We start from the raw sequence: 15176 nt of genomic DNA, 5'->3' as shown, positions 1-15176 counted from the left end.
GCAGTGTTTCTTTAAGGAAGTCCCTCCCCTTGGATATATGTAGGATGAGTGTGCCATAATTGTCCCTCCCTTATACAGGCTGCTACTCTGTGCATTCTGTGCATCTGAAATACAGACTGAAAGAGCTTAAAAGATTTATTAATTCTGATTAAAAAGTTAAAATCCAACATTTTGTAAGCACATGTGCACTTAACAATAGTTTTCTTCTTTTAACCAGGTTTTAGCATTCATTTGAATGTAAGGATGCAGTTATTAAAAATTTTATAAGAGAAAGAGGCATTTCTAACATTTTCTAGTTCTATAGGAATAGGAATCTGTAATGACTGGCACCAAGAAAATTACTCTGATTGCATCAGAAAGTAAATGCTGCAAAATTTAAGATAACTTAGCTTGTTACAATTTCAATTCACAGATTTTTAAATGACTATGAAGTATTTATTGTTGGCTAGAACACTGTACAAAGTATAAAGAAACTCATGGACCCAAAAGACAATGAAAAAAATTGATCCCACAAGAAATAACAGGTATTCAAGGAGCAGGAGCTGTTAGAATAAATATAAATACTGTTTGGGGACCTAGAATTTAAGTTACTAATGAAAGATATTTCAATAACACACTTTTTTTCCTACATTCTTCTAACCTTCTACCTTGTATCCTCTGAAAAGATGCAATATCCAAATTGGAATGCCCTGTGAACAATCAAAGTCATTCTAAAAATAGAGTGAGCCTCTGGTATGTCACCTGTATACATACCTCCACTAAAAACTTCTGGAATCCCTTTGAAAGCTTTTAGAACCAATTTGAAACCTGGGAATACAAGGAGAGGGATTCCTTTGCTGTATGAGAGCAATAAAAGGCCAATATAAATATAACCTACTGAATAAAAACAGTCAAGCAATTACTCATTCGGTGAATTACTGTTTAGTTTTAGTTACCATGTTCATATTTTTTCATTTAATAAATATTTAAGTGTCTCCTATGAAGTAAATAAAGAAAGAAAATACCATTTGTCCTAAAAATGAAATAATTTAACTTGACAAGGTCATAAGTCAGTAAGTGGCCTGGTTCAAGTTCTAAAAGTCATTGATTATTCCAATTAAAGAGGTTAGGGAGTGACTGAGCGAACTACTTTAGACCTGGCGGAAAAAGGGATAAAATGGATGCCACATTAAGTCACTAATCATCCCTGGAGTCTAGTTTGGGGTATGGAGATCTCAAAAAAAAGTTTTTTTCTATTAATTGTCTCCAATTCCGCCCCCTTCCTTCTCTCCTGAACCCAATGTAACCAATCTATTGATCTCACCACTCCACTGAAACAGCTCTCACTAAAGTAGCCAATGACCTCCACACTGTTGAATTCAACAGTCAGTGCTCAGAACGCATCTTATTTGAATTATCATCAGCATTTAGCCCAGCTGATTGCTTCCTCCTCTTTAAAATACTTTCCTCACCTGACTTGAAAGAGACCATCTTTTGTTGGTTTGCCTGCTACTTTGCTGGCTGTTCCTTCCTCTTCTCCTTTGCTGGCTCCTCCCATGGTCCAGCTCCCAGACCCCTCTTTTCTCTTTTACATTCACTCCCCTGGTGAACTTACCTGGTTTTGTGGCTTCAAATTACCTACGAAGTGCCAGGGACTCCCTAATTTATTATGCACAGCCCAAACCCTTCTCCTTACAACTCCAGGGTTAGATAACCAACTTTAAAGTTTATTAGACACCTCACATTTAGCATGACCAATACCAAATTACTGATTTTCCCCCAACCATACCTGCTTCTATTCCAGGCTTCTCCATCTCAGTAAGTGGCAAGTGCAATTAGACGAGTATTTATTCACTTTCTGAGGTTTAGAAAAAGCTTTCGAATTATCCTCAACTTTTCTTCCCCACTCCCCACCTCCACATCCCACATTCTAACAATCAGCAAAATGCTGTCAGCTCTATGTTCCAATTATATCCAGAATCTGACCACTTTGCACCACCCAGGTCCATTCTACATTCTACACCACAATTATCCAATAATTAATAACGTACATTATCGTTGATCTCCAACTCAATAAAGTGATCGGTTTGAAATTTAAGTCAAATTATGTACCTCTTCTGTTCAAAACCCCCCTTGATCCCCAACTTACTTATGATAGCCAAAGTCCTCATGACTTACGTCGAAGCCCTACAAGATCTTCCCCCGCCCCCCATAACTCTGATCTCATCTACTACTGTCCTCCCCATACACCCTGCTCTGGCCACATTGGCTGCCTTGCCATTCCTCAAATACTAAGCAAGCTCCAAGGCCTTTGAGCTTAACCATTTGCCTTCCTTGAATGCACTTATCAACATGGCTCACTCCCTTACTTCTGAGGACTTCTCTGACCATCTGACATTTATATTTACTTGTTTGGTTGTTTACTGTTTCCCCCTACTAAAATGTGAGTTTCTTTAGTCTAGGGGTTTTGTGTTACATACTGGCCAATTCCCAGTGTTTAATATTTAGTAGGTATGAACTAAATCTCTGTTGAATGGACAACAAAACTGATTAAGTGTGTAAAGCCAGGTCACCACTCTTAAGTAACCTACCTACTTTGCTCTGGTTCCTCATGTCTGGCTAGTCAAGAAGAGACTGGTCGGCTTTGGCCTGAAAATTACACATTAAGGACATAAGACAGGCTGCATTTGTCTCTACCAAATTTCTGGTCTCCTGAAAGTCTCCTAAGAAAGTTAAGATTCAATGTAATGTAAAGAACTTGTTCCGATCAGTTTCTCTGCTTAGGTAGAATAAAGTTTCTTCTGCATTGTTTCCAATTCAACACAACTGGGTAGAGAAACACAGATGAAAACAATTTTCTGGATCCTTCTATTAAAATGTTACCTCCACACAGAATCTTCTCAATTACCGATGCTTCTTTATTTTCCCATCTTTGCCCATATAGTTAAATGCTCTGGTTGTTCACACTGCCTAATTAACTCTGCAAATTTAATTCCATGAATTTATAAATGAAAATTCTATGAGAGTTCACATGCAAGCTAGATTACATAATCTAAAATTTAAACCACTGCTACTAAGTTTCTGTATTCTCTGAAAGGGGCTTAATTTTCCTTGAATAACTGGAAAATATCTTCAAAATCTTTGGATAGGTTATGTAAAAGACTCTCTAGCTACAGAATTTAATCAATTATGATAAATTCTAACAAATATTCTCAATATTAAAGGCATTCTTAAAAGTCTTCAGTTATATTTCACTATATGTGATTTTTACACATATTGAGACATCATTTACTTTGAAATGAGGTCTACTTTGTCTCTACAAGCAGGAAGTGGCACCAGGTGAAGACAATGACTAAAGACAATTGCCACATAAGCGTTTGCACAGAATTTGAAGTGTGAAATTCTTAAACTACTTTATAACTTACAAAATTGAAATTCGTTAAAATCATGGTGCCATGGCAACTGCTATTTTATATTCAATTATATATATTTAATTTAAAAGTAAATTTCCATTTAGTGTTAAGCTCAACAGTTCACACGAATTTATGATGACCTGTAGGAGTGAAATGTACACTTCACATCTGGTCACGGGAAGTGTGCCTTGAATGACAATTGTTGGTAAACATTTTTTTTTTTTTTGCCCCCATAACTATTCAAAGCATTCTATGAAGGGCTCAGTCAGATCTTGTGAAATTCTAAGTCTTTAACCCCATAATTCTTTTTTTTTTTTTTTTAAACATCTTTATTGAAGTATAATTGCCTTACAATAGTGTGTTAGCTTCTGCTTTATAACAAAGTGAATCAGTTATACATATACAATATGTTCCCATTTCTCTTCCCTCTTGCATCTCCCTCCCTCCCACCCTCCCCATCCCACCCCTCTAGGTGGTCACAAAGCACCGAGCTGATCTCCCTGGGCTATGCGGCTGAACCCCATAATTCTTAAACCAGTAAAATGGCTTCAGAGACGGGATATCTACCCTCATTCACCACTCCCAGGGTGTAAGTAAATAGCAACAAACGGACATTACAAGTTAAAGTCTCAAGCTGAAAAAGGAAAGAAAACGAAACGAAAGGAAAAGAAAAAGACAACGACCCTGCGTTACTGGTTGGACTTCTCTTCCTGGAGCACCCCAAGTGCCTCTACTGCCCCGAAAACTTGATGGCTCCTTCTATGACTTCCAGGACCAACACTGTAGAGGCTTCAAGTTCCTCCAGATTTCTAAACTATGATACGAACGCCTAATCGAATAGGCTACATAGATTCCAAAGTACAGTGCGAGAAAAACTTCTGCAACCCAGACGCCAACCAAAATGTATTCCTATCTTCCCGGAAAGGCAGAGGAAAGGAGGCTGCTAAAACATGGATAAGTGTAAATGGGAAGGTGAAAATTTGGAGGGAGACACGACTACTCTTTCCCACGTTCACGGGGCAGTCAAGGAAAGGGTAAGAGTAAAAGATCTACCCACACCACTCTTCCTTCTTCCTCCTGCACAGCTGGGTGCAAGGATCTCCCCCAGAATGGCAGAGGAAAGAGAAGGGATCGCCACCCCAGGCTGGTGGCACCGTCCAGGCTGTCACTGAGACTGCTGTCACTGAGACCGGAACTCGAGAAGGGGAGCCGGGCGGTGAGGAATTGGGGAAGGCGGGTCATTCCCTCTGAGCCTGGTTACGAGGAGACCCTGGTGGATCGGGCTGAGGACGGCAGACGAGCCCAGGATGACCAAGTCTTGCCCCGCGTGCCCGGCTCCCTCGGAGGAAGCGGGGTCAGAGCCCGCCCCACCCCCTCCTTTCCGCCCAGACCCGCACTTTTCTGCCCCGGAGGCGCAGCCCTCGGGCGGGCGGGCTGCCGGCCGGCCGGCCCCGCTTACCTGCTGCACCCCGAGGAACTGGTAGAAGTTGAGCTGCACCTCCTCCACCAAGTCAAACAACTCCAGGTCTCCGCTCTCCCAGCCGCGCGCCGGCCCCGCGGCCGCCAGCAGCAGCAACAGCAGCGGCGGCGGGAACGGCACGAGCCGGAGCCGGCGGCGCGGAAGAAGCCGGGCCAGCCGGGAGCAGGGCGCCGTCATCGCGCGGGGCTCGGAGAGGTCACCCGCCGCGCAGCGCCGTCGGCCGAGACCAGGGACGTGGCGGGCAGCGCGGGCTACGGGAACAGTGCTTGTCAGTCGGAAGCACGGGCAGCCGCCCCGGCGTCGCCCGCCCTGCGGCTGGTCCTAGCCTGAGGGATAGGCTCGGCCGCGGGCGGCTCTACCCTCCGCGGACCCCCGCCCCTCACCCAGGCCTACAAACAGCTGGCGAGCCAGCGCCGGGCGCTGAGGTTGCACCGGGTGGGAGAGGCTTCCCTTCGCCTTAGCCTATCCCAGGCCTCGCTTCCGGTGACATCACGTCTCCTAGCAACCGCGGGAGAGGGGGCGGGGCCGGAAGTAGAGAAGCCTGCGCCCCAGACCTGGGCCTCCGCGAAATGCCTCTCAGTCGCTGGCGCGCTCCGCGAAGCTGTGCCGTGTCTTGACACAGATTAAGAGACGTGGACAGTTATAGACATCGCGCATCCACCTGGAACATCCCAAATATCCCTGAAACAGTTACCTTCTTACCCTCCCCCAGATATTAAAAACTAAAAGTATATTTGAAAACTGATGTATTGATTACGGCCTCTGTTCCACACATTTCATTATTCCATCCCCAAAGATATAGGAGGAATTGAACCTAGGACTTGAAAGGGACAAATCTAGTGAGTAGTCTAAAGTATCCTTTTGAGAGAGGTGAAGAAGAAATGAAATTTGAACCAAGACAAAAAGTATACTTCTAATAATGAATTAAGATTTATAGGCATAATACCATAAAGTAGGCAACCTGGCAGAAATTAATAAGCGTGACTCAATCAAAGTCTTAGGGGAAGTGTAGTTTATCCGCTTTAGTCGATTTCCAATTGGTGTTCCTTTCCCAACTGAGGTCTATTTTCAATGACATTTAGGCTAAAACCCTCCTCTCTTTCCCACCAGTGTCTCACCTCCTACTCCACCCTCCCCCTCACCGCTATTGCTTTCTCTTGTGTGAATCTTATTTTCTTCTTAGCTTTTGCTTGACCAGTTTTGAGAGTTTAATCTCATACTTTCCCATCTAGGATCCAGCCAGCTGAATTAAGCTCAACAGGATAATGATAAAGCTCTCATAGTAAAAATATATTATGTTTGACAAAGGTTAGAAAAACACTACCTGGATGCAGGAAGTAAATCTTACTGAAGAAATCATTCCATTATTGTAGAGTTAAAAAATATATATATTTTAAAATAGTTAAATGAATGCAAGTATATCTTGCTTAAAAATAATATATGTGCTTGAATTAATCCCATTTTAAATTCATCATGAGGCTTAACTTTCAAAGATACAAGAGCAGGGGTGTCTCAGTCAGCAAGGGCTGCTGTAACAAAATACCATAGACTGGGTGGCTTAAACAACAGACATTTATTTCTCACAGTTCTGGAGGCTGGGAAGTCTGTAATTGGGAAAGGTCAGCATGGTCGAGTTCTGGTGAGAGCCCTCTTCCAGGTTGCAGAGGGCTGCTTTCTTGCTGTACCGTCACATGGTGGGAGTGTGGGGGAGGGGGAGAGAGATCTAGCATTTCCTCTTACAAGGGCACTAATCCCACAGTGTGGGCTCCACCATCATGAACTCATTTAAACCTAATTATCTCCCAAAGGCTGCACCTCCAAACACCATCACATTGGGAATGAGGGCTTCAACATATGAATTTGGGGAGGACACAAACATTCAGTCCATAGCAAAGGGTATCACCTTTTCTGTGTATTCCCAGTTCCAAGCACAATGCATAGCACATGCTAGCATTCAATTAGTTGAATGGAATCCTGTGAACACCTCCCCACCTCCATGCCTCCCCCACAGTTTTTTAGTTTGATTTTTTGATATATCAGTTTTCTTAAAGCGAGAGGTATTTTTACCACATCTCTAAGTTAGCTTACTGTTTATTCAATGATTAAAACATCGAAATAAAATGAGAGCAATAATCTTAAGTACTACTTTTACATAATATCCCAACATTCATCTTTTCTCCTAGTTTGACCATTAAATTAAGTGCAATATAACATTTGAAACTGGTGCCATATTGCCACTGATATTTTAGCGATCTGGTATTTCCCTCTTGAGCTCTATTCTTATGTTGTCCAAGAACCCCAAGGACCTCCTCCATCTAAAGGGAATAGTTCTCTTTCCAAGGCCAAGCTGAAAAGCAGAACTGAAGTCTATTCAATACAGCACTGCTATTGCTTCTCACTGCTATAAGGTATTGCTCTGGAAGCTTCTTCCTACTCAGTTCCAATAACACTAGTCCACTCTGAAGTGATGTCCTTGCTTGTTCTGGTCTAGGTCTCTGCAAAGACCACAGTGCTATTTACATTTAGACTTCTAATTTGGCATCTTCACGTGTTCAGTCTCATGCAGAGGACAATGCAATTGAATAAATCTTCTTTTGCTGAAGCCAGGACTAAGTTAGCTCACAATGAACAGCTGTTTTCTTATCTGTTGACATTTAATGATTCTGGGCATGGACTGATGAAGCTTAGCCTGGGCAGAGGCAGTGTACACAGGAAGAGAGAAGCCAGTGAAATGTTTAACAGTCTTGTGAGTTGTGTAACGGATTGGAAATGTAGAGAGGAGGCCCAGACTTACAGCCAGCTTTCCCACAGAACATTTGCTGAATTCTGGGGTCGTGCAGGAGGCCGAAAGACTGAAGGATAGGACGAGTAAAATCTCCTCACATTCTACCAGTGCATACAAAATGAACTCTACTGAAGAGGAGGAGCCTGCTTCAAATACACAGGCAGTCTTCTCCCTCAAGACATTTGCAATATTTCTGAAGTTATACGAATAGGAGGATAAAGATCTAAGTTTAAAACCTCTGAAGAGCAGAAGTGAATATGCTGGGTTGAGGAGATAGAAACCTTGCAGGCTCAGAGGAATCACACCTAAGAAACAGAGAAACCAGAAGTTGAATGAATCTTACTAAAACCCCAACCCAATCCCTACCCAGCTCAGTCCCTGACCCTCACCCTATTTGTCTATTTTCATCTCTAGGAGAAAATAACATCATCTCTATTGTCTATTGTTTTTAATATAAAAGTCTGGTACATAATAAAAAAAAATTATGAGATGTGAGAAAAACAGGAAAATTTGACCAATAATCAAGAGGAAAAAATAGATAATAGAAGACCCACAGATAAGCCAGCTATTGGAGTCCAGACAAGAACTTTAAAATAACTATTATAAAATAGAGCAATAGTTTATAAAATAGAAGAAAAAGTGGATAAAATGGATTAGAAAGTGCAGAATTTCAACAGAGAGTTGAATCCATTAAAAAAAGAATCAATGGAAAATCTCAAATTTAAAAATGTAATATCTGAAATCAAGAACTCAGTGGATGAGTTTAACAGCAGACCGGACACAGCAGAAGAGAGGATTAGTGAATTTGAGGATAGGTCCAGAAAAAATACCCAAACTGAAGCAGAGAGAAAAAAGAATGGTAAGAGAATAGAGCTTTAAATGCATGTGGTAGCCCAGGGAGATCAGCTCGGTGCTCTGTGACCACCTAGAGGGGTGAGATAGGGAGGGTGGGAGGGAGACGCAAGAGGGAGGAGATATGGGGATATATGTATATGTATAGCTGATTCACTTTGTTATAAAGCAGAAACTAACACACCATTGTAAAGCAATTATACTCCAATAAAGATGTTAAAAAAATGCATGTGGGACACGGTGACTAAATCTAGCACACATATAACTGGGGTCCTAGAAAAAGAGGAGAGAGAGAGAATGAAGCTGAAGCAATAATTATAGAAACAATGGCCAAGAATTTTACAAAACCAATGAAAGACATGAAACCAAAGATGAAAAAAAAAAAATTAACTCAAAATAGGTGATAGACCTAAAGGTAAAAGCTAAAACTATAAAACTCTTATTTAAAAAAATAAGAGTAAATTTTAGTGACCTTGGGTTAGCCAGTGGTCCCTTAGATATGACACCAAAAGCATGTGACAGAGGAAAAAATAAATAAATTGAACTACACAGAAACTTAAAACTTTTGTGTCACAAACAATATCATCAAGAAAGTGAAAAGACAACCAAGATAATGGGAGAAAAATATTTGGAAATCATATACTTGATAAGGGACTTACATCTAGAATATGTAAAGAATTCTTGCAACTCAACATTTTTTTTGAATGGGCAACGGATTTCTCCAAAGAAGATATATACAAAAGGCCAATAAGTATATGAAAGCTTCTCAACATCATTAGTCATTAGGAAAATGCAAATCAAAACTACAGAGAGATACCACTTTACACCCGTTACGATGGCAGTAATTTAAAAGACAGACAAAAAAGAGGTTAGTAAAGATGTGGAGAAAGTGGAACCCTCATTTATTGCTGGTGGGAATGTGAAATGATGCAGCCCCTTGGGAAAACTGTTTGGAAGTTCCTCAAAAAACGAAAGATAGAGTTACTATATGACCCAGGAATTCCACTCTTAGGTATATACACAAGAAAAGTAAAAACATAAAACTTGTATACAAATGATCATAGCAACATTATTCATACTAACCAGAGTTGGAAACAACCTAAATGCCTATCAACTGAGGAATGAATAAACAAACTGTGGTATATCCATACAATGGAATATTATTCTGAAATTTTCTCTTTTGCCCCTTTTTGGCTGTTTCTCAAATATAGGGACTTAAAGTTCTAAGATATCATTGTTCTCTAATGGAACATTATCTTGTAATTTATTTATCCAAACATCATTCACAAACATATTGAGTTGACAAAGGTTAGAAAAATATTGTTTTGGGGAAGCACCTTCTTGAAAAATAATCTCTTTTTTATTGCAGTACTGAATCTTAATCTTTTGAAGGGCTAATAAATAAATGCAGATGTTCTTCATGTTATAAATAATAAATACATTTCTATCATGTTGACACTCTGGCTTTTACTTCTCTGGATAATGTACTGTTTACTCAAATAATCTCATAGTGCAAAAGAATACAGATTCTAGAGCCAGATGATTCAGTATGAATTCTGGCTCTATTACTTACTAGCTGGGTGATCCCTGTGTTTCAGTTACCTCACCTGTAAAATTAGGATAATAATACTACCAAAACCATAAAATACTACCAAAATGGTTGTAGGAGCTAAGTGAGATAATTAGAGCCCAGTATATAGTAACTGCTATTTAAATGTTACCAATATGTTTTGGAAGGTCTCTATCTACTTTGTATTAAGGGCTCCATAAATAAAGCTTATCTATTCTTAAATGTTTAGATTTTGTGTTTAAAGTCATTTGTTATTAAACTTAGGCTGCAAATGCCCACTTCACCGGAAATTTATCCAATCACTTGTCTGCCCAAGATGGTGGCAGACAAGACCACCTTTACAAAATAATGACTGGTTCTCAAAGCCAGTTTACTTTTTTTGTTCCAACTCCATAAAACATATTATTCATGATTTTCCTGCCAAATTCAGCTTTAATAAATACCTAATTAAAAGCATGTGACCCACATGAACAAGAGGAAGGGAAAATTTGTTCACCGATTAAGTCATTAAAGACTCATTGGTGATTGTCTTACCCTGAAGTAGCTCTGTCTTTTCAGATAATGATGTCTTCTGCTTTACATAGACGTTAATGTGCCTCAGTAGAATCCACGTAAAAATTTCTTTCTCCTAACATCTTACACAATTCCAAGATTATCATTCATTTTTCAAAGGTTTCCATCAACTCACTGAATCACTTTTTAAATTTGAAAATTAGTTTTTCCCCTTTTACTTTTAACCAACCAACAAGGATAGTCTCTCCCGACTCCTCTGTCCAGCCTGAGTACAGCAATCGTTGTATTTCCCTCATACACAAAAGCTCCAATTAGTCTGCAAAAGAAAATTTGAACAGGCCTCTTCATATTCTTCCAGCCTCAACAGCCTGGCTTTGGCATTGTGCCGTTGAGCTCTAATGTTGTTTGTGATGCCAAACTGAAACACAAAGGAAACAGTGCAAAGTTGCTGATCACCTCGGTCAACACGCCGCACAGCTAAGGCATTAGATTATGCACAAAAATTCCATGCCTCATAAATGCTTACTATTAAATTTATTAAAAGGAGGCGGCATTTTGAAATAATACTGAATTAGCAATCAACAATTCTAAATGGTAAGCTAGGAGAAATTTAAATTCCTTTACCACACCTATGGCCTAGCTTCATTTCTCCCCACTTCAATATATAATCCTCTCTTATTTTTTGCAACCATGGAAGGATTTTTAGTGCCAAGACTCCATAATGAAAGTCTTTTAACTTTTAAAAAATTAAATAATAATATTTTCACCACCAGGGGGCAAAGAACATTTTTACAGGCAAAGATTATTTTTGACATTCTAAAGGAGTTACCTCGCGCGAACATAGTTTTTGTTGTTAGAATTTCAATAGCTTCAAATTAAGAGATACAGATCCTAACCTAAACCTTTAAATTTAAGGAAGAATCATGTTTATAAAAGAGAAAATGGTACAAGTTACCATTAACCAGGTGCCCTTTCATTCACTATCATTTTTAGATGCTTAAAAAGAAATTTTCCACCTCCCTTTTCCCTTTCCTTTTGTATGTTTGCACAAGAGGAGGAAAAACATAATTTGAACTTTTGAAATATTAATTTAGCCTTTGTCTATGCTGGTCTTTAAATGGCTTTTAGCTCATGGTATTTTTTGACAAATGGTTTCCTAAGCATGCATTTCAGCTCTGCTTTTTTAACTTAATGTGATTAAGTGATGTACTCAGGTCTTTACCTCCTTCTAAAATTGGGTTCATTGACTCAATTAATGCTTCGTCATTTGTTAATTTTATAATTGAGAAATGATATAAATAACTGATAAGCACATCAATTCACCAGTTATCTCTTTTGAGACCTGGATATCTCTGAATTTACTGAGAAAGTACCAGAGTCATGAATAGACAATAAACAGAATTATCAGTATAGTAAATTACTGTTCAGAGGTGAAAAATTTGGTCTAACACGTGTATTCTGATGTTTCAGGAAATTTGATTATTTCTGACTTGTACGTTGATGAAAGTTCCAGTAATGGAAGTGAAACTGAGAGTTTTTAAATCAAGGTATCTGTGGTGTAGGCAAACAACCACATTTTATTCCTTGGCTTATTTTCTTTCCCCTCTTCCTGCTCCTAAGTACCTGCTGAGACCACATTCCCCTGAATCGATTATAAGGATGCCACTATTTCAAATCAGGCCTGAAGCAGAATGGACGCACAGTGATCTGGTAAAAGCTCTGCTACTGTTCTTTCCTTCTGCTGCTCCCTGGAGCCTGGTCCGCATCTCCACCGTCAGCCACAGCCCCCCATGCCGCCCCCGCCCCTCCCCCTCTCCCTCCCCCTGGCACCAGGGCTGTCTCCAGGGGGTGCAGAATTGGGCCAGATACCACCGTATGTTCACCTACAGAACATTTTTGTCCAGATGAAATCATGTTGAAATAAATATTGACTGCAAACTTAAGGAGAAAAAGAAGTTGCAAAAGGTCAGCATTAAGGGTTTATTTAGAGGCACACACTAAAGAACATTCTATGACCCACCACTTATATATTAGTGATAAAGGGAAACGTAGAGACAAAGTGGGGTTTTTTTTCCTGTTGTCAATTTGCTTTTTTTTCTATTTGTTGTAGTGTGGATTGACGGAATCCTTCTTTCTAGTGTGTCCTCAAGCTGTTGCCCAGCCACCGGCAGCAGGCTGGAGAAGGCTAACCTTTCCATTCTGAACTTTGACAGCCTGTGTTAGATAACTTGATGCATCTTTTCAAGTCCGCTCTGCCTCATGTGTAAACTAATCTCAGCCAGTGACCAATTCCACGCTGCTTCTGTCAGCCTCCTACAGGTGCACCCCAAAAGCTCCTTGCCTTGGGCCAAGTTTTCTGATCTCCTTTTGTAATGGCAAATGGTTGTCAGTAGCACGCTATCTACAATTTTCTAAAAAGCTTTAAACCACAGAGAGTCTCTTAAAGGTAAAGACAGTATTCTAAAAATGACTGAGAAAGAATCTCATACTATAGAGAAAGTAGGGAAATGGGTGTTTGGAAATTCATCATTAGGTGAATATGATTTTTTTCTTTTGCCAAAAATATGTGTCACTAATAAAAATTCTCCTACCTGGACTCTTAAGAACTTGTTTTAAATCTTCCACATGTAGCTTTTCAGTGGATTTAAAGTCCCTTTGTTAAGAATATAAAAACCCTTCATTTTCAGTTCGTTTTCAAGAATAATTATTTGACATAAGGGAGGATGGAAAATTACTAAGCTAAATTTTAGCAAAAACCTTTGCACAATTGCTGAATGGAAATACAAAAAGAACCTATGACTTAGTAGCAGAGCCAAGAATACACGTCTTGCATTTAGATCTATGTCTTTTTGTGAGGAATCTTTCTCACCTATGACACCCATTCAAACTAAGCATCTATATAAATTGAAATTAAAATTGGACCTTTAATTTATCACAAAATGTTCAACCAGATTTCTAAATTAACACATCATTTTAAACCAGATTTCTCTCAATAAAAATAGATGGTGATAATATTCTTCATTTTTGGAGAAAATCTTGGTTTAATCAATACTTCATGATACAATGATTAGGTCAATTTTAAGGTTAACCTTAAAAATATTTTTCTCCATTGCTTAGTTTTCTTTCAAAGCATTTACTTTCTCCTCATTGTTAAAACACTACCTTCACTTTGAAGGATTATATTGTGTGTTTATTTATTTAATTTTTTTAATGGAAAAATCCCATGGCTTCCCATCACACTTAGAATAAATCCCCGTTCTTTTAAATCCTCCATAATCTGGCCTCTGTCTACCTGCAGCCTCACCTTGCACCATCCTCTCTCTCACCACACTGGTTCTCCTTCAGAGCACACCAGGCTCATCCCGTTTTAGGGACTTCGCCCTCCTTCTGCTCCAATACTCTTCCAAATCTTTGCCTGACTGGCGTCTTCCCTCCGTTGGACTTGCATTGAAATTCAACCACCTCTGGTAGGCTTATCTTAATCCCCTAACCTAAAAGGGCACCCAGTTGCTCTCTTTCACATCACCCCCCTATTCAATCCGCTGCCTAGCATTTACCATTCTCAGTTATCTTCCTTGTTCATTCATTATTTGTTTATTGTGTGATTCCACTCATTAGAATACAAGCTCAATGAGAGCAGGACTATGTCCATCTTGCTCATTCCTCCAAATGGTGCCTAGCCCATATTGGGCTTTCAATAAATATTGTTGAATTGAAAAAGAAAAACACCTTTCCTTCTCCGAGGGTAATAATCTATTGTATTATGGATCAGACTTCTAAAACAATCAAGTAAACTGGAGAATTGCCCAAGTTCAAGCCATAGGAGAATAGCCAGCTCTCAAGGTAAGCTGCTATGTGCATGACAAGTTCCATGTTTTACCTAGTAGAACCATGTGGTTCATGGTGGAGGATGTGATGAATTGACCTACAGGCTGTACTGATACAAATCATTGGTTGCACCACGTGGTTGGGTAACAAGTCGGAAGTAACACTGACTCCCCAGGGACACTGTAGGTATTCTTAGTCATTTTGATCAGTATATATTAAACTGGTCATTACTTTTAAAAACAAATCAGATTCTAATGTGGTGCCAAAATGAAGACTAGGTCCAAAAGTACTTCAGTCACATAAAAGTTCTCACTGACATCTTGAATAAATAAAGCTGACAGGTACAATTTATATTTATGTTCTCCCGAGTGGCAATAGGACATGCCACAGATAATTCTAATTTTTCTCAAGATTTGTCCTGTAAGTTCTAAGTCATGTCTTCAACATGCAGAGCAATAGTATTTCTGAGAAGACTTAGATATGCAAATATGATCATTTTACACACTCACTATAAAAGATTTTAAAGCCCAACCAATTCTTTCATTTAGTACAGGATTGCATTTTACGGAAACATCACTGTTTTCATTTATATTCCAAAGCAATGTGTGTTGATATTTCAGTTAATGTTACCTTTCATTAGCTTTTTCATCACATGTCTTTTCCATGTAAGGTCATAGTTGTGGTTAAAGCTTGTTTCATAATGATGTCTCAAGCTGTATTCTTTTGACACAAAAACACTTTAAGCACATGGGAATA

The 15176-nt window shown here is 39.4% G+C and overlaps 1 protein-coding gene across 2 annotated transcripts in view; it reads right to left on the bottom strand.

Moving 5' to 3' along the window:
• Window positions 1–15176, bottom strand: part of DNAJC1 (DnaJ heat shock protein family (Hsp40) member C1) — a 360201-nt gene that overhangs the window by 198935 nt on the left and 146090 nt on the right. Inside the window, exon 1 of one of the 2 annotated variants that reach the window (XM_059911157.1) lies at window positions 4852–5321. The exons of the other annotated variant lie outside the window; for it this stretch is intronic. Within the exon in view, the coding sequence (XP_059767140.1) occupies window positions 4852–5049 (198 nt within the window). The 5' untranslated portion in view covers window positions 5050–5321. Of the gene's footprint in view, window positions 1–4851; window positions 5322–15176 lie in introns of those variants that run through there. 2 annotated transcript variants of the gene reach the window in all.

The sequence above is a fragment of the Balaenoptera ricei genome, chromosome 2 (assembly GCF_028023285.1).
Source record: "Balaenoptera ricei isolate mBalRic1 chromosome 2, mBalRic1.hap2, whole genome shotgun sequence".
NCBI lineage: Eukaryota > Metazoa > Chordata > Mammalia > Artiodactyla > Balaenopteridae > Balaenoptera > Balaenoptera ricei.
Note: the sequence above shows the minus strand (reverse complement) of the source record. Positions and strands in the feature narration are given on the sequence as shown.